This window comes from Lycium ferocissimum, chromosome 9 (assembly GCF_029784015.1).
Source record: "Lycium ferocissimum isolate CSIRO_LF1 chromosome 9, AGI_CSIRO_Lferr_CH_V1, whole genome shotgun sequence".
Lineage (NCBI taxonomy): Eukaryota > Viridiplantae > Streptophyta > Magnoliopsida > Solanales > Solanaceae > Lycium > Lycium ferocissimum.
Genome location: NC_081350.1, coordinates 53,420,216 through 53,443,911, shown reverse-complemented (window position 1 = coordinate 53,443,911; position 23,696 = coordinate 53,420,216). Strand labels below are relative to the sequence as shown.

General features: G+C 35.6%; 1 protein-coding gene, 1 long non-coding RNA gene and 1 pseudogene across 2 annotated transcripts; 1 reads left to right on the top strand and 2 right to left on the bottom strand.

Annotated features, from left to right (window-relative positions):
* Positions 1 to 1,694: 1,694 nt before the first annotated feature.
* On the top strand, positions 1,695 to 7,365 carry LOC132031286 (malate dehydrogenase, mitochondrial). The gene is made up of 7 exons (XM_059421188.1): positions 1,695 to 2,010; positions 4,490 to 4,663; positions 4,763 to 4,931; positions 5,047 to 5,108; positions 5,242 to 5,363; positions 6,089 to 6,206; positions 6,883 to 7,365. Exons 1-7 carry the CDS (start codon positions 1,768 to 1,770, stop codon positions 7,021 to 7,023), a joined length of 1,029 nt encoding a protein of 342 aa, XP_059277171.1. The 5' UTR covers positions 1,695 to 1,767; the 3' UTR covers positions 7,024 to 7,365.
* A 4,863-nt stretch (positions 7,366 to 12,228) lies between these two features.
* On the bottom strand, positions 12,229 to 15,054 carry LOC132029371 (uncharacterized). Its single transcript, XR_009407789.1, has 2 exons — positions 14,967 to 15,054; positions 12,229 to 12,438 (listed from the first exon to the last, which is right to left on the bottom strand). It is a non-coding gene; the product is annotated as an uncharacterized LOC132029371 (long non-coding RNA).
* A 2,865-nt stretch (positions 15,055 to 17,919) lies between these two features.
* On the bottom strand, positions 17,920 to 19,815 carry LOC132032058 (pentatricopeptide repeat-containing protein At5g62370-like; annotated as a pseudogene).
* Positions 19,816 to 23,696: the final 3,881 nt, after the last annotated feature.

Sequence of the window (23,696 nt, the reverse complement as noted above, 5' to 3'; positions counted from 1 at the left end):
TAACTAAACATCAAAGAAAGTTAATGCAATTTCAATTTTTATAAATAAATATTGATAATCATAGATTTTTTTTAAACATGATTAATTATTCTATTATAAAAAAAAAAAGATAATTGTTATATGAAGTTAATATTAAAGCGTCTTTGTTATAAAGTTGATCGTTGATGTTATATTAAAGTAAAATATAATATAAAAAATTAATTCCGAAAAACCTTTTTATAGAAACTTGATTTTTAAATGCGGAATTCTACAACACAAACCAAAAAGAGGCCAACTCCTCGAAACTCACGATTCTGTATCGCCGATACATTACTCCCTCCTGATAAAAAAGAGTGTCCATTTAGCCATTTATACATCTCTTAAGAAAATATTAACTTCTAAATAAAAATACATAATTTGACTAAAATATCCCTAATTAAATAGATATTATGATTTGATCACTTACCCCCTGTTTGGATGGTGGTTTCCCGTGGTTCATTAATGTATGGTTTTCTATGAAACCATGTTTGTTTCCATTGTTCTTAAAATTACGTGGTATGACATTGTAAATTCATGGTAATCCCATGGTTAAATAACCATGAAAAACCTCAATTTTTGTAACCACAGATTTGGTGGTTTTTTCGTGGTTAGGTATTTCATTTACCCATTATACCCCCACTTATTATTTAAAGTTTCTATTTTATCCTTTACCCTAGTTTTATTAATATATAAATTACTACGTTCAATTTTGCCTCCAACTCCTTTTTAACGTGAGCGATGGTACGTTCCTCCATTGGTGAACTTCGTGGCGAAAATCAATAATGCTATTCTCATTATTGATACTTCTCATTTTAAGTTCTGTTGTCGAATATGAGGTTTAGGATTGAATGTAGGAGTATATACAAGGCATTGCTCTAACAGATCATCACATCGTTATGAATGGTAGAGTCAAATATGCTAATCATATGGGACTTATTTCAGATAAAATCTATTAGGTATCTAACATCTTATGCTCTGTACATTCATGAAAGTAACCTACTAGATAATAACGGTCTAGGAATGAAAAATCAACAAAATGAAGCGGAGCTGAAAGTTCCCATCTATTTGTGGATGGAACTTAGTGCAGCAGCCAACTTAAGTAATCAAAATGATATAAAAACATCTTAATGATATAAATATTCTCAAGCAACTTTATGATTTGATTTTTTTAAACTGAAAGAGTCAAACTAAAAAAGAAGAGATGAACGCAGTTATTATTCTATCTTTTACTTGGGTTATCCTAGTATTTATTGATATTTTAATAGTTATATTAGTTAAGGGTATTTTAATAAACTTACATGTTACTATACAGTACAATACAGTCAAACCAAACAATAAAAATGTTATTAAACCACAATAAACGATACAATCTATCCAAATATAATGTTCATTAATACAATACAATACAATATAACACTATACTGTATCATACTATACCGTACATTAATGAACCACGGGAAACCACCATCCAAACTGAAGCTTAACACTTAATAAAAGTAAATTTAAAAAAATAAAATTAATAATTTCTTAATTTGATAAATGGACATTTTTTTGACCCAAGAAAAATAAAATAAAAGTATAAGTCACACTGTTTTTGGTCCGGAGGGAGTATTAAAAACAAAAATATATTGGCAAAATACAATAAATACTGTAGTCATCTTCACGCTACTCTATCAACACTCACTCACCTCTCAAAGACCCCGCACCACTTCTCTCATTTCTCTCATTTTTCTCCACCAATTATCCATCATGTTGAGATCTCTGGCTCGCAGATCCTCAACCGCCGGCACATCGTACCTCACTCGCCGTGCATTCGCATCGGAATCTGCTCCGGACAGGAAAGTCGCCATTTTAGGAGCAGCCGGAGGGATCGGGCAGCCTTTATCACTTCTCATGAAACTGAATCCTTTAGTTTCCAGACTCGCACTTTACGATATTGCTGGAACTCCTGGTGTTGCTGCTGATGTTAGCCATATCAACACCAGATCTGAGGTTAATTACTGCTAATTCTCGTTTTATGCTGTGTTACTTTCACCAAGTTCCTTTTTGTTCTCAATTATTTAAGGTCTGTTTGGAAAGCCACCCTGCAATTGGAATTGGTGTAACTACTAGTGTAGTAATTACACAGTATAGTAATTACAATGACCTGCTTATTTGTTATAACGTAATTACAGTGTAATTACAAACTTACTGTTTGGTTGCAGAAATGTAATTACATAGTTAGATCTTTAAACCTGTAACTGGAATTGGTGTAATTACTAGGGTAGTAATTATACAGTATAGTGATTACAATGACCTGCTTGTTTGTTATAAGGTAATTACAGTGTAATTACAAACTTACTGTTTGGTTGTAGAAATGTAATTACATAATCAGATCTTTAAAAAAAATTAAAATGAAAATTTATCAACACCAGTCTGAGGTTAATTTCTGTTAATTTAGGGGACTTGATCTCCTCTATTGATTGATTTCTCGTTGCGTTTGTCTCACAAGTTGATCAACCTGTACTGTTATTTCGTCGAGTTTTATTTTGATTCTTAGTATATTGTGCTAAGTTTATGTTAGGTATGATAATAAGCTCAATTTTAAAGTATGATGTTGTCAATAGGCCAAGATTTATCATAAACAAACTTTTACCAAATTTCATCTAAGCATTTGATGTAGCTAATACATGTATTTTTTGGTTTTAATATGACTTTAACATTCAATGATAAATACATGTACTCCAGTGATTATTCTTAATGCTAGAATCTCTATACTTTAATCCTTGAAAAAATTTCAAGCAAAAACTCGTTAGCATGACGCTACAAAAATGTGAGATAAATATTACATTCCTCGAGTAAAGATGAAAACTTTACTTTGCTAACATGGGAATTGATTAAAAGTTGGGACTATGGAGAAGCGTTTCACAAAATAAGGTTTTAGGATAAGTAGAAGCAAGACATAATATATGCACGTTTAGCCCTGCTATCGGAAGGACGAAGGTGAAGTGAGATTGGATAAAATCGTGGTGTCACTCAATCTCTTGATGAGAATGACGTGATCGGTTGATTGAAATATATAGATTGAAGTACAAAAACAATAATATACCAGTGTAATCCCACAAGTGGGGTCTGGGGAGGGTAGACTGGGTGCAGACCTTAGCCCTACCTCGTGGAGGTGGAGAGGCTGTTTCCGATAGACCCTTGGCACAAGTGCTACATCGAAATATATAGATTGAAGTGCTCAATCTTTTGCAGAGAATGACGTGATAGATGAAAATGTAGTATATTGGATGATTGATATATTGATTGAAGTGAAAGAGTGCTATAAGATTCCTACATGATGAGAAAATACCTAACAAAGTAAAAGGTAAATTTATAGAATGGTTATGAGATCAACTGATACAATGTTATATGGGGTGAATTTTGGTCTCAACTGCTTATCATATCCACAAGATAAGTATCCTTGAAACTTTAGATTCTAATATAGATGTGCAGTCATATAAGATTGGACTAAATTAGAAATGATCACATCAGACGAAAAATGCAAGTATCACACAGGATAAAATAGTAAAAAGTTGCCATTAGTTTGTTTGACTATGCCTTACATAAACCTACAAACACTAGTTGTTATGTGCGTCGTTGTGGTGATTGAAGATGCTAAAAGGAGATTAGGTTGAACTAAAATCATGTGGAGGAAAGTTGTTTTAAGAGTCGCACCATCTCCCAGCATCAATACGGATTTCTCTAAGAACATAGAACAATGAAAACAAAAGCTACCTGTAAGGGATACCAACTAGCTGGATTAAGTCTTTGCCATTGTTACGCTAGCTTTAGCTCCACATAGGAATAAGTGTGAGGTTTGGAGAACTTTAAGTTTTAGGAACTCCTAATTTACCATAAAAGACAAATTACTTACTAATATTAAAATGAAATGGACCCAGCTAGAGCAAGATATATAGAGGATTTATATCGTTGACTCCTGCGAGTTAGAGATTCAGGTATAGTTGATTAATCGCCTGATGTTTTTATTACTTTATAGTCAATATACAAACGTTTCTCAAAATATACGCCTATACGGAGAGATAACAAGTCAGAAATTGTTAACTGAACAAGTGATAAAATATAAAGTTAATTCTTTTCTGATTTATGCATCTATTGCTAATACTTGTAATGTTATACATCACTGAATTTGGTATTCAGTAATACAGCTACATAATTAATGTAGATATTGTGAATATGAGAGTAAAAGTGAAACCAAATGCTAAACAACTAATGCAGAATTTAGTTGGGGGTTTATTTTCAATAATATGGATCTCCGGAAGACCCCTAACTTGTATCCTAATGATGTAATCCTCTGCACAATAACCCAAACAATCGAGTACTTTTTATCCCACTTATGTCACCCGCAATCCACAAACTAAACAACCTGTCAGTGTCTGATCCTATTCCTTGCAGTTCCTTGACCATTGATTTTTTCCTGGATTCGCAGGTTTTGGGTTTTGCAGGGGAAGAACAGCTAGGGAAAGCTTTGGAGGGAGCTGATGTTGTCATCATTCCGGCTGGTGTGCCACGAAAGCCTGGTATGACCCGTGATGATCTGTTCAACATTAACGCTGGTATTGTTAAGTCTCTTTGCACAGCCATCGCAAAGTATTGCCCTCATGTAAGTGCCCATATTGGTTTACATATGAGTTTAGTTGTTGGCGTAGCAAATACTGATTTTTCCTCTTTCCTCTAATGGCTCCCCTCAAATCTCCAAAAGGCACTTATCAATATGATCAGCAACCCCGTGAATTCCACTGTCCCAATTGCATCTGAGGTGTTCAAGAAGGCCGGAACCTATGATGAAAAGAGACTCTTTGGAGTGACCATGCTTGATGTTGTTAGGGCAAAGACTTTCTATGCTGGAAAAGCTAAAGTTAATGTTGCTGGTATGCATCTTAGTGATTTCCCGGTTTGGATTTGCTACTATTTTTTTTTTCTTATTAAACCATCAATTCATGAAAGTTCTTATTCCCTACTTGAAATTTTTGTGTTTTGTTCCAGATGTCAATGTCCCCGTTGTTGGTGGTCATGCTGGCATAACTATCCTCCCGTTATTTTCCCAAGTAATATTTCTTTTCTTCTGTCTTAGACAAGTTATTTAAAAATTATGTCTACCTTGTATTGACTCAAAAAGGATTAATTCCACCTTGTAACTTTACTAATTCTTGTCTTGTCATCTCTAAATGTTGCAAATAGGCCACTCCAAACGGAAATTTGGGAAGTGAAGAAATTGAGGCACTCACCAAGCGCACCCAAGATGGTGGCACTGAAGTTGTGGAGGCCAAGGCTGGAAAGGGTTCAGCCACCCTCTCGATGGCGTATGTTCTACTCATGCTCTTTTTTACATATTTAGGTTTCGATGTTTTCATGAAAGTTTCTCTATTTGGTGGCAAGACCTTTTTGGTATTGACAAGGAACACCTGAATAAGTGTCGTGCTGCCAACGAGAGTCAAATTCTTGTAAAGAGGGTCTAGAGTTGCTTGACAACTACGTTTCTACTCTATACTTCAACAAGCTTTATGAAAGCAAAAACTATACTCTGCCGGTTCCACTTTATGTGAGCATATTTCCTTTCTAGTCCTTTAAAAAAGAAAGACCTCTTTCTAAATCAGGAATAATTTAAGAAACTTTCCATGTTACCCTTTGTGAGAAGCTTTTATAGCCACACAAATGTTATGGAGGGAATATATTTCAACAGGTTTTCACAATACTAATATATGACATGATGATGATCACACCAACCTTTTCTGCATGTGTTGTTGCATGCCAAAACTGGAAATAGCACATGCTGTGCATAGTGACCAACATTGCAAAATCTTGGTTATGTCTTGAATATAAAGTTTGCATGCACCTAGTATTGTAGAGAACTACTTATCAAACATAAAGTATTGAAGAGAAGTTGTCCATTCAGGATACGGGTAGAAGATGTGGTGATAAAAATTAAAAAGAGACTTCTCTTTGTTGTTAGTGGTAGTATACCGCCTTATTGCGTATTCTCCCTGTGTGATTACCGGGTTTTGATCAATTTCTTTCACTTCCGCAGCTATGCTGGTGCCATCTTCGCGGATGCTTGCTTGAAGGGGCTGAATGGGGTTCCAGATGTTGTAGAGTGTTCATTCGTACAGTCAACTGTGACAGACCTGCCTTTCTTTGCATCCAAGGTAATGATATCCTCTTCTAACCCTAAATGATACTTGAGTGCCTATTTTCTATTAAACATATCTGTCTTGCCATCGCTCTATTTTGCATCTGGATAGAGGGATCTTCATCTTCTGTCAGTCGCTGACATTATTTCAACTGTGAGAATAAATTGGTGATTCCTCTCATGATGAGGGTATTAAATTGGGAGATTGAGGATGTAGAAAAAAGATAGAAACTATCAAATTTTGATTTCCTAGGATATGAAGTCGGGCTTCGTCTTTCTATTCAATCTGTCGTGTGAGTTTTGACAGGTTGCATTCGCCAGAACAGATTTTTTTTTTTTCAAAATGTTAAGAGTACATAGTTTTATAAGTTGAGGTACCACCAGTGGTATGCGCAAGTAATATGCATCCACAAATTGTTGATAGTTTTGTCAGTTGATAACCTTGAGTTTACAACCCCGCAAAAGTTGGTACTCTGTCATCTATGAACTAAAGACTAAGGGTAATTTCACTGTAAAACATTCTTAGGCAAATAATATTACGTCTAACATGATATTCATGCTCTATAATAATCTCCTATTTTACTCCAACTTGTTTGGGGTTAAGATTTAGTTGATTGATTGGCCCAATTGACTGATATGATAAGTCTCCTCTGGTTGGTTCTGATTTTGGCACGTCTTTTAACTATTTTCAGGTGAGACTTGGGAAAAATGGTGTTGAGGAAATCCTCGGATTAGGCCCACTTTCAGACTTCGAGAAACAAGGACTTGAAGCTCTTAAACCAGAGCTGAAATCGTCCATTGAGAAGGGAATCAAATTTGCCAACGACAATTAAACAAAAAAGAAGTCTATTTTCAAGTTTCCGAGTTCCAATTTTGAATACATTTGAGTGCTTGGGTTAATCCTTTGCGAGTTCCTTGCTGCCTGAGGCTATTAGATTTAGCTTTTAGTCCGAGATAGTAGTTAGATATAACCATGTATTTGTCGAAAATAATCATTGGCAGACTTGTGATTGATGCATTTTGCTTCAATAATCGATAGCGTTGAACCTACCACATGCATGCGATTATGGTCAGTAAATGGCTGGACAGTTGATGTGGGTGAGAAAGGGCAACAACCTTGCTGTACTGTACTCTATTAATGGGAAATGAAATATAAGAACTTGCAATGAACGAAATTCAAATGTTCCTTCTCCTAAAGGGTTGTTGCTTTTTGATAATTTGATTGCTTATATTCGTTAGGTGTTTAGCAGCTTTCAATGAAATTTTGTTTTTAACGTTTAAAATCTTGATTATGTTATTGTTTTGGGGCTCCGTTTGGTGCTTTTCTGGGTTCTCAGTGTAGAGGTATGTTTGAGATAATTTATGTCTAAATATTCACACAGAAATTAACGTTTCTTAAAAAAAATTAAAATAAATAAATAAATAAATAAAAGGAGAAGAAAGTCACTGTGAAAGGAACTACTATTACCTGTTTGGTTTGTTAGACGAAAATTAATAGGCAGGGTACGGATTTATAAGTGGCAGACTTGAACTGATTGTAGTTTTATTTGCTTTTGTGGACTTAGTTATTTAATGGAGTAGGTTTAAATCCTTTCGATGTTGATGGGGGTAAAGGTGGCTACACTATTTTGTAATCACCACATATCCTTTAATCACCACATAGATGCTTCAAATATATAATGCATATTTTATTCATTTTTGTATTTTTGAAATTTCTTCTGTAATGACTATTTGTTCCAACTTTTTGTTTAAACTGGGTATTGGGCCAGTTTATGATTAAAAATATAAAAAATGGTCAGATTTGCTTCTGTACTCTCAATAAAGATTATATTTGCCATTCATTATTATTATTATTATTATTATTTTTGATATATTATTATTATTATTATTATTCTTGATATTTTGACACATATCTACTTTTGACACATATCTACTCCTGACCGGTTAATTTCCTTGTCCTCACTTTTATTATCGTACGGGTGCCTACATGGATATTATTTTCATCCAATCTAAATGTGATCACAATTAAATCCAACCCACCGTTAGATCTGACTCGATTCTTTCTCAACATCAAGACCTTGTGTTTATCTCTTGCAGAGCAGTTAATGGTTTGTGGGTACAGATTATCAGCATTTAAACACTTTACCTTAAAGAACTGTCATCAAACTCATATGTGTAGTATTCTATCCTTCAACGATATTTAATTTGTCAAAGGGTTATGTGTTCTTAACGGAACTAAAAAGGAAATAAATAATTTGTGATGAAATTATAAATCTGGAACAAATTTCAAGCTAAATGTATTGATCGAAGATTGAGGACTTCTTTGAAGCATATTTTTTTCTTTATTGAGTTAGCTAATAGGATTAACATTCATAATTTTCAGGAAGTTACACTTTTACGTTATAACTAAAACACAATTTTTAATATAATATTTATATGCTTTCTAAAATAAACTTTACTCATTAAGATAGGGTGCGGAACACTAAAGTAATTTTACTAATAACTCGAAGACATACATTTACAGTTGCAAAATCAAATCACAAAGAAGTAGGAAACTAACTCCTACTTTCAAGCCGCAGAGGACTCAACAAAAAATAATTTGAAGTCCTGAAGGTTAGCCATTGATAGATTTACTGCAAATCTTTTAGGGTCTGTTTGGAAAGCCATGTGTAATATAATGCAACTATCTATTTTATTCCTATAACTAGAAGGGATAGCACGTGCAATGCACGGCCCAACACAAGTAAAAGCCAAATCGGGCAATTTAGCTCCAACATAGATATGCCTTCAAGCAAAGGTTTGTTCAGTCTCTAAGATCAAAAAATTTATGTATAAAAGTTATAATTATATGTCACTTGACCTGACATGAATAGCGTGTGTGTACAACTATTTTTGAATCTATGCAAAAACTTGAGTTATACAAAAATTCAATAGATCTGCAAAAGTTAATGAATAGGCATGTTGGAGAGATCGAAATGCACCAACCAAATTATCCAGTGTCTCTTCTGGTTCCTCACATTTCTTTATAACATGCGGTGTCGAGTAATTATGTCGGCCAGACGTATGAAGAAATCTGCTGATTACACATCACAGATAAATAAATTAAGCTCCACAATGGATACACTTCTCCTTTTCTGCATTTGTACTCACAAATTTACTGGATGCTCACATTTCTATATTTATACCTCATTGTAAGTGTCGTTGCACTTGCAATCCTTGTTTTCTATACCACACGAGCAATTTCCTGTCATTATTTGGTGTGATTTATACTTCGCCTCCTCTGCTAAAAATCGATTAAAGTGCTTAAGATGAAGAAAGATGATAAAGTAATCAAAATTATCTATTGTGGCAAACTTTGGTATAATAAAACCTCATCCATCAAGATCTCATGCAAGTGTCTCAACAAGAACATTACCTGAAATAAAAATCTTGGTATAAAAATGGAAGAATCGCTGTAGGCATGAAAAGAAAGTATTTTGTCTCACTAAAAAGAATTACACATCACAGACCAAATAAATTAAGCTTCACACTGGATACCCTTCTCCTTTTCTGCATTTGTACTCACAAATTTACTGGATGCTCACATTTCTATATTTATTGGAGGACTCTTGAGCATTGTAAGTGTCGTTGCATCTTGCAATCCTAGCTGTTGCAGTTTTCTATACCACACGAGCAATTTGATGACTGGCATTATTTGGTGTGATTTATACTTCGCCTCCTCTGCTAAAAATCGATTAAACTCAGTACTTAAGATGAAGAAACATGATAAAGTAATCAAAATTATCTATTGCTTTGGCAAACTTTGGTATAATAAAACCTTAATTCACCTTTTAACTCTTCGACTTTGTCAATGTGCCACACTGAAAGTTCAAGCAAGGAATAATTGTGTCTTATTGAAGAAATAAGAAATCTCATGCAAGTGTCTCAACAAGAACATTCAAGTTTCTACCTGAAAATAAAAATCTTGGTATAAAAATGGCATATATAGAAAGATATTTTGGTTTCCCACCATCTGTAGGCATGAAAAGAAATGCTTGAAACTTTAAAGCCTCTATAGTACATTACTCCTATCACTAAAAAGAATAAACACTTTAACTATAAACAATCAATAGAAAGCAACACCAACAACATAGCCAGTATGTTCCCACAAGTGGGGTCTAGGGAGGGGACCTTGCCCCTACCTTGGGAGGTTAGAGGTGGAAAAGAAACTACCGCAAAGCTTTTGGGCAGAAGTTGTTCGATAGACCCTCGGTCAAGAAAAGGCATTTCAAAGAAGACAAGAATTAATAGAAGTAAAGAAGTTATCGCAAAATACAATAAACAATCAATAGATAGTGGGTTGCCTCTTTATAGTCTATTGAAAGACGCTCATTCTTTCTTACATAAATGACGACATATAGATAGTAGGTGAATATAATATTTTTTCTAAAACAATTTTATGTATCAATTTTACTGACGAGCTATGGTAATATAGTAATGTCCTTATGCAATCAATTCTTGATAGTTTCGTTATCCGTGAATCTGACACCACAACACCCACATACCCTGGTACAGTAAGATAATCCCACCGAAAGCTAAAGGCGGAGAGGTGAGGTCGGATTTGGGTGAAATGACTTACTTTCTAGGGGGTCCGTGAATCTGACAGCTTGCTCTAAATGCTCTAAGCTCTAAATAATTTTTTGTAGCAACTTCTTATGCCAACTGGTTATTATATTTTAACCTTGTGCCAAAGGTATCATGATTCTATAAAGAGCTGTTAAAGCAAGCTTAATAGAAAAAATGTATGACAGAGAGACAAACAAAACCACCAAAAAAAGTACTTCCCAGCGTGAGCACACTTCTATTTATTCAGCAAGGCCATGTTTATCGAGAAACACCTAACTAAATCTAGAAATCTTGGGGTTTGGTTACTTGAAAACCTGAAAGCTCTTGCTGCAGGTATATATATCAGTACTTGCGCCAACAGGTATACTTCTTTGAAAGATGTTTAATGTCTATAGACTATCCACTCTCTGAATGTGTGCATATAATCTGTGGTTACTGTTGCAAATAGAATAACCAAAGTAGCACTGTCGTCGCCTCTTCTTTATCCTTTAGACTATGTGGTTACGTGTCAATTTTGTTCTAACGCACATCTTCATATCATTGGACACATGCTCATATTCAAATATTGTCTCACTGTTATCACAAACTACCTCCATATAATAATATCAACCACTAGCTAAAGGAACAGTGTTAAAGAAAAAGAGAAAAACGGAATATACATAAATCAGTATGAAGTACAAGTTCTGCTACAATTTTCTGTCGAAAATATATTTATTTTTCACATATAAATGTTGAGGTTTTTGCCAATGTGAAGACTATTCTAATGCTAAATCTTTTGTTCATATGTTTGCTGAAACTGTCAAGCCTTAGCAGTTTCACCAACAGAGTTGCAGATAGTTCTTCTACTAAATCTATCAATGAAGCTTTATTACTGCTGAAGTTTCAGTTATGTTGCACTCTTAGTTATTTAGTTGTATGCATTCCGAACTTATCTTTCTTGATTTCCGAATGTCTGGATAACATCCTCAGGTACATGGGTGAGAAGTACTTTTGTTCTTGGCTAAAGAATAACTTCTAAGAGAAATCTACAGTCAGAAGCTGAGTGAGCTAATACATTTACACTGCATGTGACCAAGAGGTCACGGATTCGAGCCGTGGAAACAGTCACTTGCAGAAATGCAAGGTAAGGCTGCGTACAATAGACACTTGTGGTCCGGCCCTTCCTCGGACCCCATGCATAGTGGGAGCTTAGTACACCGGGCTGCCCTTTTATCAGCATTAAAAGCAATCTCATTTTATAGTGGAGGGTAGTGTTTGGCCCAATGACCTTAAAATCATTCCAAGAATGGACAAAAGTTCACTTTGTAAGCTCCTACATCATACCTTATCTTTTTGTTATGTTTATTATAAGTTCATTCGTGCAAATTATATACTTATCCAAACACAAGTTGACAAATACTACTGTATAAATAATAGGAACAGAGGTTCAGAAATGGTAAATAAATAGAAGTTATACTGATATTTTAATAATAGAGAGACACAAGCATCTCATATCTCTTAGAACAATCTGTCTGCATACAATAGATGATTACAATACAATCCTACATTACTAAGATGCATTATTTATATAATAGGATGACACATAAGTACTTAACTACATTTATGATAGGAACATATAACTTCTAGTAACTGTAAGAAACTGCCTAGCAGATAACTTTCAGTAACTTACAAGTAACTGCTCAATCCTCCAGGACTTCTATATTTCTTTGCTTCTTCCTCCTTGAATAAGTGTGAAATATACGTGGCTTATCAGTGCACCCCTCCTGGAAAGGCCACATGTCCTCAAGGCGAGAATCTGGAAACTGGGCAGCTAACAAGTCATAATTTTCCCAGCTAGCTTTTTCGAGAGGTTGACCAACCCATTGAATCAACAACTCAAGTTGAGGATTGGTTGTTGGTGGTCTCCAACGATGATCTAGCACCTGTGCAGGTTAGAGAATGAGCTCTCCCTCATCATTTAATGGTAGTTCCAGCGGCTGGGAAGGAATGTCAGAACCAAGGGCAGGCCTTAAGAGAGAAACATGGAAGATAGGATGGATTTTGGAACTGGCTGGAAGTTCAAGCTCATAGGATACAGGTCCCACTTTACAAATGACTTTGTAAGGGCCAAAGAAAAGAGGGGACAGTTTCTGAAATGGGCGGTTGGCCAAGGACTTTTGGCGATATGGCTGAAGACGTAAAAGGACAGCATCACCGACATTAAAAGACAGATCTCTGCGCTTAGAATCGACCTGTGCTTTCATCCTAGATTGGGCTTTCAGAAGGTTATCCTTCATAAGTTTCAGCATAGCATCTCTAGTCAACATCTGTTCTTCAAGGTCTGCAATATTGGTGTCGCCAGGATGATAAGGATGCAGCGGTGGGGGATCGCGTCCATACACAATCTTGAAGGGAGAATAAGCGGTAGATGTGTGAAACCCGGTATTGAAGGAATATTCAGCCCAAGCAAGAAACTTACTCCATTGGCGAGGCTGGTCATGAGCAAAGCAGCGCAAGTATGCCTCTAAACAACGATTGACAACCTCAGTTTGGCCATTAGATTGAGGATGATAGGAAGTGCCCATGCGAAGCCGAGTATTACTGAGGCGAAAGAGCTCTTGCCAAAAAGCAGTGGGGAAAACAACATCACGATCAAACAAAATTGAACGTGGGATGCCATGATGCCGGATAATTTCCTTGCAAAAGAGGACAGCAACAGGCTCGGGAATAGGAAGAGGTTGTAGAAGACTGGCTGGAGCAAGTGTCTGATACTTATTTTTCTGGCATATCAAACAACTTGGACATAGTGCTTGACATCTTTCTTCAAATGGGGCCAATAAAAACTCTCTGAAACCCGTTTAAGAGTTTTTAAGAAACCACCTTGTCCTCCAACATGAGAATCATGAACCTCGGCTAATATCTTAGCTTTAAGAGAAGAATCATCAGGAATGACCAGACGAGACTTGTAGTATAAAAGATTAGATGATATCTGAAAGTCGGGTAGAGAAGTGGGATCATCAAGTTTCTGTAAAAGAAGTTCCTTTGTATAAGGATCTGATTGCAACTTGGCTTGCAAATTTCCTGAAATCCATGGAAATAGGAACCACCAAAGCCAAAAGACTGGCAGAATGTGGCCTGCGAGAAAGAGCATCTGCTCCTATATTTTCACGCCCAGCCTTATGAATGATAGTGAAGTCAAAAGGCAGAAGCTTCAACAAAAGGCGTTGTTGTTCGGCTGTGGTAATCCGCTGATCCAATAAGAATTTCAGACTATAATGATTAGTTTTCACAAAAAAAAAATGACGCCCCAATAAACAATGTTTCCATTTCTGTAAAGCCAACACCAAGGCTAAGAGTTCCCTGTCATAGGCAGATATGATTCTGTTGGAAAAAGACAAGCCTTTGCTGAAGTATGCGATGGGATGATCCTTCTGTAACAAAATGGCACCAATTCCTGTTGTAGAAGCATCACATTCCACCGTAAAAGGTTGGGTAAAATCTGGAAGACATAAAACAGGAACTGAAATCAAAGCTTCTTTTAACTGGTGGAAAGCATCAATACCATCATCATTCCAATGAAATGCATCCTTCTTAGTCAAGTCAGTCAAAGGACGAGCCAGCATGCCATAATTAGGCACAAAGTGTCGGTAATACCAGGTTAAGCCCAAAAAATCACGTAGCTCCTTAATAGATTTAGGTAATGGCCATTCCAAGACAGCAGCAACCTTTTCAGGATCAACCCCCACACCTTCACGTGATACTATGTGACCCAGAAACCCAATTTGTGGTTGGTCAAATAAACATTTCTTTGGATTGGCATAGTAAGAATGGCTAGACAAAAGGCTAAGGGTTGTCCGAAGATGCTCATAATGTTGCTGGGAGTTAGGACTGTAGACTAGAATATCATCAAAGAAGACAAGGATGAATTTTCGCAAGTAGGGGCGGAAAAGATCATTCATGGCGGCTTGGAATGTGGACGGAGCATTAGTCAAACCAAAAGGCATGAAACATACTCATAATGGCCAGAATGAGTGCGAAAAGCAGTTTTAGGAATATCGGAAGGATTGACACGAATTTGGTGGTATCCAGAAGATAGAAAATATGGTTGACCCATGGAGTTCGTCAAGTAGTTCATCGATGTTGGGTATAGGTATATCTTCTAGTATCTGTAAGAAACTGTCTAGCAGATAACTTTCAGTAACTGCTCAATCCTCCAGGACTTGTATGTTTCTTTGCTTCTTCCTCCTTGAATAAGTATGAAATGTACGTGGCTTATCAGTACATCTGCAAAAAAGGGTCATCTTTACAAAGTTTCACCAACACAGTTAACATATTTACCTGATATTCACATCTAGTATGCACAAATTGGCCCCATATTGTTAAGTAAAAAATTGTTGGTATCACAGTTAACATACCTAACAACTGATATTCACATCCAATATGCATGAATTTGCCCCGCATGATCAAGGCAAAAATTATTGGAAACCACTTAAAAGAAGATGACACATTGCTTTACCTGTAAATCCAAAATATTAAAGCGATCAAGAGCTCTCCAAATCAGCATAATCATCCTTTTACTCTATAATGATTGATCACCACCACTGAATAATGTCTCTGTACCTCCATCAAGTCATGTTTTGTCTCTGTACTAAAACATGTGCGACAACAAATAGAGACAGTCTACAGAAGCTAATAAGCTAAAAAAGATATCAAGAAAGTCCTACATATAATTAAACCAATAGAACAAGTCAAACTCGATTTCACCTCCAGGAAAAGACTTTGTAAAACCAGGTAGGAGTTCTTCACTATAGATTTACCTACCAGTAGATGACATTGGAACAGAAGATATGAAGCAAATCAAAAGGCATGAGTTCTCACTTGGGTTTCATGCAAATTTTGTAGTCTTTTACTTTTCTTTTATCCCCTACCTAGTAAGGGTTAGTTTTTGGGTGATGCAACAGTAAACAGGTTTTTCTTAGTTAATTACAATATTTGTATATTATACATTTTAGGTTGCTTTACCTAATTGTTCACATACCCGTAACGGTCAAACGAACTGTCTACTCTATTTCAAGCTGCAAAAATTATTAAAAACTTACTTTTAAACAGTGTGTTGACTCTGATATGACAAGCACACAATAGTAGATCTCTTACCTTTCCACCTCATATATTAATCATCTAAACTATCATAACAATCTACTTTTCCTAACAGCTTAGCCTTTCTAAACAGGAATTTATTTCCACACTATTAGTTGAAGATTTATAATAATAATGCTTTCTTTGAAGAAGCTGGAATTTTTTATTTTTTTTGAAGAATGTCATCAAACTTGCGATGCAACAGATACAATACTCTAGCAGAAATCTGGCCAAGCTAGCTCTCTTTCTAGTCTTAAGAGGGAAAAAGTGAACAATAAATGCAATGTACCTGTGAATTAGGATAGAGGTTCATAGGAATATATATTGCTTCTTTCTTTAAGCTGCAAGTGACTTGAAGGAAGCGAATAATGTGTTAAAGATATTAAAGGAATATTGGCTCTCTAGAAAATCACTGACATGTATATTACCTATTAACGATGGAACCAAGTCCACTCCTTGATAACTATGGCAGTTCATAATGACAACTGCAGTTCTCCTGAAATAGCCTGCAACCATAGATATGACCGTCTCAGGTTGATTGGTCTGAATAATATACTCCTTCTATCCCAATTTATGTGATAAACAGAGTATCAAATAGTCTAAATAAAGCTTCATAATCCCAGAACTACAATGAAATCTTCCCACACCCTCAAATGAAAAGAGAGTAAAAAGGAAATGAATCAGCCTAAGACTTTGTAAGAACAAAGAGAAAATTGAATGATAATCCTACCTCGGTTAGATACATCAACAAAGCATTTGTAGAAAAGGCAGATAAACCAAAGTTAAATCAAGAGTCGAGGTTTTTCCTGTTAAAAAAGTCCAGGTTTTCCCTTACTGAAGCCAAATTCCTAGAAAAAGTGCATGTTCATTTAACTGAATAAGAAATTATGAGAGCAAATGAAGTGATATTATAAATAGAAATTAACGCAAGAATAAAGTGAAGGTCATGTCCTGACCCTTCTAAGCACATTAACTGGTTTGTTGTTGATCGCACCTAAGCAATGTATGGCTACTTACTTCTAAATGGGCCATTTTGTCATGTGAACTCCTTATAGTTACCTGCTAGCAAAAACCAAATAGATTTTTCCGCGACATTAATTGGCTTTCAATTCATAGTGAATTAACAAGAGTATATATAATGCATAAGATATTGTTCAATAATTCTGTCTTGTGGAAGTAAAATGTACCTTCAGTTTTGCTGAATGATAGACGTTTGTGTTACAGAATAATTAAAAACATAATGGAATACAAAGTTGTTTCAGGTTATAGTCAAACAATTTTAGTGCATCAAAGTTCTTCCCCTCCCCCGCAACCTAATATTTTGTTCAATTGTTCCCCATAGCAATTCAGTGTATTCCCATTTAAGAGGTTTAACAAATAATTGTAAATGAATAATCTGTTCAAAAAATTAAATTGAACATTAATATGCTCATGACGAAGAAACAGAGAAAAACAATCGCCAAATTCACATGCAGAGATATTTCAAAATGAATCAAGAATCCAAGGCGAAATGCATAAGCACGGAAGACAAAACACACAGGACGAGGAGAAAAGGAAAACAGTTGTCATGAATGTGACTGGATATGGATAGATTCTGGTCACCATGACTATATAAAAAGATATATATTCAACTCTTTTACCTAATGAATATAGTTAAGCAGTCACTCCTTTCAAAGTTCTGCCATTTAGCAACTTATATATACAGTTAATATCTCTTTGAATTTCAAATATCCTGAGACATATTATCAATATACCAAAGGGAATTCCGAGGGTACACAAGCTATAATGTGAAGCTCCATACAAAAGTCCATATTTTGTTGATACACACGGACCAGAAAGGGAAGGAATCCCAGCAATATCAGAGAGATTGCATATCCAGCCTCTAGCTTGTCTTCATCCTAAATATTCTTTTCTTAAGAAGCAAATCATGCACAAAACGAGCTTCGTCCCACTTCTCTTTTTCATTTAGTATACAAAGCAACAACTCAAGATTACGGGTACAAGGGACATATTCATTTGCAAGCATATCTTGACATATCTTCACTGCATCACCACTCCAATTATTAGCACAAAGAGAACTGAGAAGATTTTCATGTGATGCCTTAGAAGGGGCCAATCCTTTTTATAGCATTAGTGTGTATGAGAGCGATAGAGCATCAATGAGCCTTCCATGTTTGCATAGACCTCTTATTAAAGTGTTGTACACAATGTTATCTGGAGGACAATTCTGCTCAATCATAATGTTGAAAAGAGTAACTGCACAATCAACTTCCCCACTTCGGAAATACCCATCAATTAGAATAGTAAAAGTAACTTGATTTGGTTGGAGGCCTTCATTTTGCATCAACTTAAAGCGGTTGTATGCGTCTTTCATCATCTTTGTCCTGCAAAAGCAAGAAATTATGCCATTATACAAGTACAAATTATGCATTAGGGGACTGTTGTTCACTTCGTTTATCAGCCGAAGTGCACGAGATTTAACTTCTTCCTGAGAGATAACTGAGGTTAATTTTTTCTCAGGCAACATAGCACTCTGAAGTAGACTGAACAACCTTTCCTTAGATTCTTCATACTGTCCCTGTGGAAGAAGCCATTTCCGATCAAGTGAGCTAATATTTCTAGAAACACCACTGACCAACGTAATATAAGTTACCAGGTCTAGCTCAACCCCACTTCTTGTCTTCAAATCAACCAACCTAAATGCAAATTCGGGATCTCTATTCCAGAAGAAGTGTTTTATAAGAGAAGTGCAAAGAACAGTATTTGGCTTGAAACCCTCTTCTATCATTCGATCGAGGTATGCACATGCCTTCTCTCTCATGTTTTTCTTTTTTACTAGCCCACTTATAAGAGCAGTATAAGCATAGTGGCTTGGTTGAAACTCCAGCTTCCAACATTTCGTCGAAGAGCTTAAGGGCTGGAATAGCTTGCCCATTTCTTGATAGAGCATTAATCATTGTCACATACATAGTTTTGTCAGGACAAATTCCAGCCTCTAGCATTGTCCGGAAAATGTCGTGGGCCTCATTTATTCTCTTTTTTCTGCCCAAACACCCAATGCTGGAGTCATATATAGCAATACTAGGCTTCAATCCGCTCTCATCCATTTGGTCCAGAACTTCAAATGCTGATTGTATGTCACCCTTTTTACAGTATTCATTTATCATAATCAAGAATGTTGCTTGATTTGGGACTTGACCTTCATCTTGCATAACTTCAACAAGGGACTTGGCATCCTCAACTAGTCCCTTTTGGTAATGGCACATGATCATGGAATTATAAGCGGACGGTGAAAGCTGAAGAGAAAGGGTTGCCATCTTATCCCTGCAGAGCCGAGCAGTATCAATAAGGTTTCCCCCTAAACACAAAGCAATCATGTATATATTGAAAGCAACATCAGCAAGAGGTAAGTTTCTTGCCAAAATTTCTTCCAAGAGACATTGAATATCATGCACGATTTCTCTCAAACGATGAATATCAAGCACGATATCTGCAGTAACTTTACCACTGGTAAGGCTAGAGATGGAAGAGAGGTCAATACCACAACCGTTCTTGGCAATTGCCCGCAAAAACTTGTATGCTAGACTAATCCCTAATACTCTTGGATTATTGTTGATCAATGTAAAAAACATAACATGGTCAGGAACTAATCCATTGTCCATCATCTTATCTACTTCCGCTAGCACCAACACACGATCAACTTTATGGTCCATGCAATACTTGCAAATCAAGATTTGGTAACTTACCCCATCAGGTTCTAATCCAAATTCAATCATCTTCTGATGCAGCACCCGAACCTTGTCGAACATGCCCAAGTTTATAAATCCATTTATAAGCGTGTTGTAAGTATACTTATCCGGTTCACAGCCCAACTTGAGCATTCTAAGAAATACCATCATAGCCATTTTCATATCCCGGTTCTTGGAATGCCCGTTGATGAGAGCTGTGTACATGACTTTATCCAGAACAAAACCATAAGACTACATAACCATGCACAACCGTTGCGCTTCCTCAACTCTACCCTTCTTACATAACGAAAGAGCCAATGTTTTTAACAAATGAACCATGGGTTCAACGCCAAGAGAAACGGAAAATTCAAGAGTTGTTATAGCTTCAGAGAGTGATGAGGATTGCATGATGATTCTACGAATAACTTTCTGAGCTGAATCGAACAAACCACGAAATATTAACTTCTCTGCAAGAGAAAAACACAAGATCTTGTGATTAATTGGAACATGTGATGATGTTGCTTCTTTTGCACGTAAAGGGAAAGCAGTAAAAGGTCTTCTCTTTGTTCTTGAAAAATAGAAGCACAACCAAAGTCTATGTTTGGTCATGCTAGAAAAAGAAGAGAATGGTGTTTTCTGGAACTGAAAGAAGATCATCAAAGTCATATGAGGGCAGAAATTGGAATGCCTCCAGAGAAAGTAAAACCAAGGAGAGGAGGCGTTGTTTACTCCAGGTTAAAGCCAACTTTTATTAATGTGGAGGAGGGAAAATTGGATGAGGTAAAAATAGCAAAAAGTCTCTGAAAATTTTATATTTTAATGAGGTGGTAGGGGTATTTCAGTAAATCAATGGGTACATTGTATCCTACAACCTTCATGTTATAGGTTAGCAAAACCCTATATATACATTTCCAACTTTTGCAAATAGTGAAGTGTACATAAATTTAAAGCACGGTTGCTGCTCGAGAATCAGAACTGACAAGAACGGCTTATGCGCTTCAATTTGAAATCGCCGGCTTGATGAGAGTTCACGGTACATATATGAGAGTTCTTTTTTGAGTGTTAATTCCTTCTTTGGGTTCTGTCAACAGTGTCAAGTGCAATTTCTTTCAGTTTTTTGCTTATATATTAATTCTATGCTCTCTATTTCCTCACTCACTATGAACGCACAAACAAATTTGCACTAATCCCTAATTGAATGTTATGAAATTTCTCAGTGGCGCCAAGGCCGAAGAAAATCAAAGAGGGACATCTATTGTCGTTGAAATTTCGTTTTTGGGATTTCTTATTTTTATTTCTGATGCAAGTTTTGATATTTACTTTTCTTAAATGATTCTATCCAAAACTACTACTATTACAGTTTTATATATTTCTTCGAAAGGGGTGAGAAGTCATGGAAATGATCTTTGTTTTGTTCCATGTTTTAGCAGACCGAAGACTTCTATTGAAGAAGTTATGGCATGATGAGAGCGTTAGTCGTCCATTCTGAAGGTTTAGATGTAATGAGTCCCTCTGGGTAAGATTTTTTTGTTATCTGTTGTACTGTGTATATAAGCTTCCACTTGGCTTTTTCGATAATGCAAGGTGAATGGACAGGACCTGGAGCAGTCCTTGATGTTATACCTGAAAAGCTTGAGAAGTTCTCTTTTGATCCACGTAAGAATCTTTTTTCTCTTCTTCTAGCACAACAATTGGTGGAGCACTGAAAGGATCTCTTGCCCCTTTTGGTAAATCTTAATTCAAAGTAATGTTCCGCTAGAGATCTGGTCTGCATATTATCTGATTGGTTTTGTATATTGGGAACTATATACTGACTCGACTACACCTGCTTTACCTACTACTGAAGTTCCGCAACAAACATTTATGGTTTAACAAGATGGTAATTTTGGCTACCACAAGTTATGAAAAGATAATATAGAGCATTGTTTTATTATACCAACTAGATATTGCTAACTTTTTGACCTTTAAGATGATACATGTTTTACTTATATATGTGGATGGATGTGGAATTAAAACGTTATGGTAGAGTAATTGATTCTCCTCTAACTGTCCATATTTGATAGCTCCAGGCAGGATAAAATACTGCTACAATGGTTAAAACAAAGATGAATTAGCAGACCACTAAGGAAATGCAAAACCAGTTCTGTCCAAAAGAGCCAAGTATCGCCTATCAGTTGAAAACAATCAGATGTGAAGTGAATTTCTCACTGAATAAAAGAATAATTTGGAATCTAATCTAAAATAACAAATTGGATGAAGGATGATGCTACATAATGTTACACTAGCAAAACTGAAGCTATTTTATTTTGCCAGGACAGATTGTATCATTCTCATCTTACAAATGCATGAGTCCTTTCCTAAAGATACATAACAATAAGGTCAATGGAACATGGATTGAGAAAAAAATGCATTAGATAAACTTTAGAAGTCCTCCCTGTAAAGGTGGCAGGACATGAGAGAAGCTCGGTAGTATTATATTCAAGATAAGAAAAAGAGTTAGTCGCCTAACAGATAAAGTTGAATCTTCTATTTTCCTACAAATGAATTCTTTCTTCCTGCACTAACTTTTATATAGGGTTATTCACTATAGAGTCATGACTATGATTAGGCTTTCTATACACGTTTCAGTTGTATAGTATTCGCTCAAAATAACAGTTTCGTTTTTTCCCCTTTTCCTGCACTCTATAATAGCATTCGATGTGTCTTGTGCTGGGCACCCAAACACACTATCAACGCTATCACAAGTATATCAAAAGCATCCAAGTATATTCCTCTATATTTCAAAGTTAGATAATTTCGAGAAAAATTTTCGAGTTTCCTTTGTTTTACCGACTATCTAAAATAGCATTCAAAGAGGCCACACAGGACCAACAGAACATCATATATACATATGCGGATTCCGAATGGGATCGCCCAAACACAACGTATCTGAAAGGCAGTTGTAATCATATCTCGTTACACAATGTAAAATGCAGTCTTTAAATTCGAAATCGGAATAATAATTATCACTTTTGTTTCAAAGTTATCTTTAACTCGCGGGACCCACGGACGAGTATAGATTATGTTATCAAAGCTTTCAATTCCCTTCAACTCCATCAAATTCAAAATAATATTTGGAGTCATATACAAGCTACTAGCATCTAGAGTTGAAAGTGCTCAAAATGATCTTTAAATCTATAAACAAGCCATAAAACCTAAAATTTTTCTTGAATTGTTGAAGGCATTTTCCCTAAGAATAGGCTACCCCGAGAGAATCAACAACAACAACAACGACCAACCTAACAACATCAACAACCAATTGAAGAACTCAAAGAGATGGTGAAAGATATTTAAGGACATTCTGAATCAGAAAACAAAAGAGGAAGAGAATGATTTGTATCCACAATTCACAAAGAATGCAATAGTGGTAAGTAACAATGTTAATTATGTGATAGATTCTTTGATTCGATTGTGGTTATTCGTTCATTGTCATATAATTCATAGCCTCATAAATGGATAATTCTGATTTCCCTCCTAGGCATTAAGTCAGAGCAATGTAGAATACACAATGATATCTTCATAACACAAAAACAAGCAACTTTCAGTTTGAATTGTTAATGTTGCACTTCAAGATAATATGATTTCCCTGGGAATTATGAAACATACTAAAAGCAGGGATCTACGGAAAAACTTAAAGAAGTTTCTCTTTCAATTTTGAATGGTTAATTTATATATCTCAAAATAAAATCAAGGTCAAAAATCCCGACTTTGTATCCCGAAATAGTTTTGTCCTTAACTTAAAAATTGTTCCAATGTACAAAAATACGGTTCTAACAATGAGAGGACTCTTGATATTAGTTTTCTCTTCAACTCTCAAAATAAATGGACATGTAAGTATCTAAATATGTTACGAAGATCGAGAAGAAAACTCAAAGAATAAATAAGTAACAATACTTAATTTAGCCGTACAACAGTTTGAAGATGACTTATTAAGGATAGGATCTACGGAAAAACTTAAAGAAGTTTCTCTTTCAATTTTGTAAAAGTTGGTTTTTCGTAAATAAAGAGGAAGAGAAGTT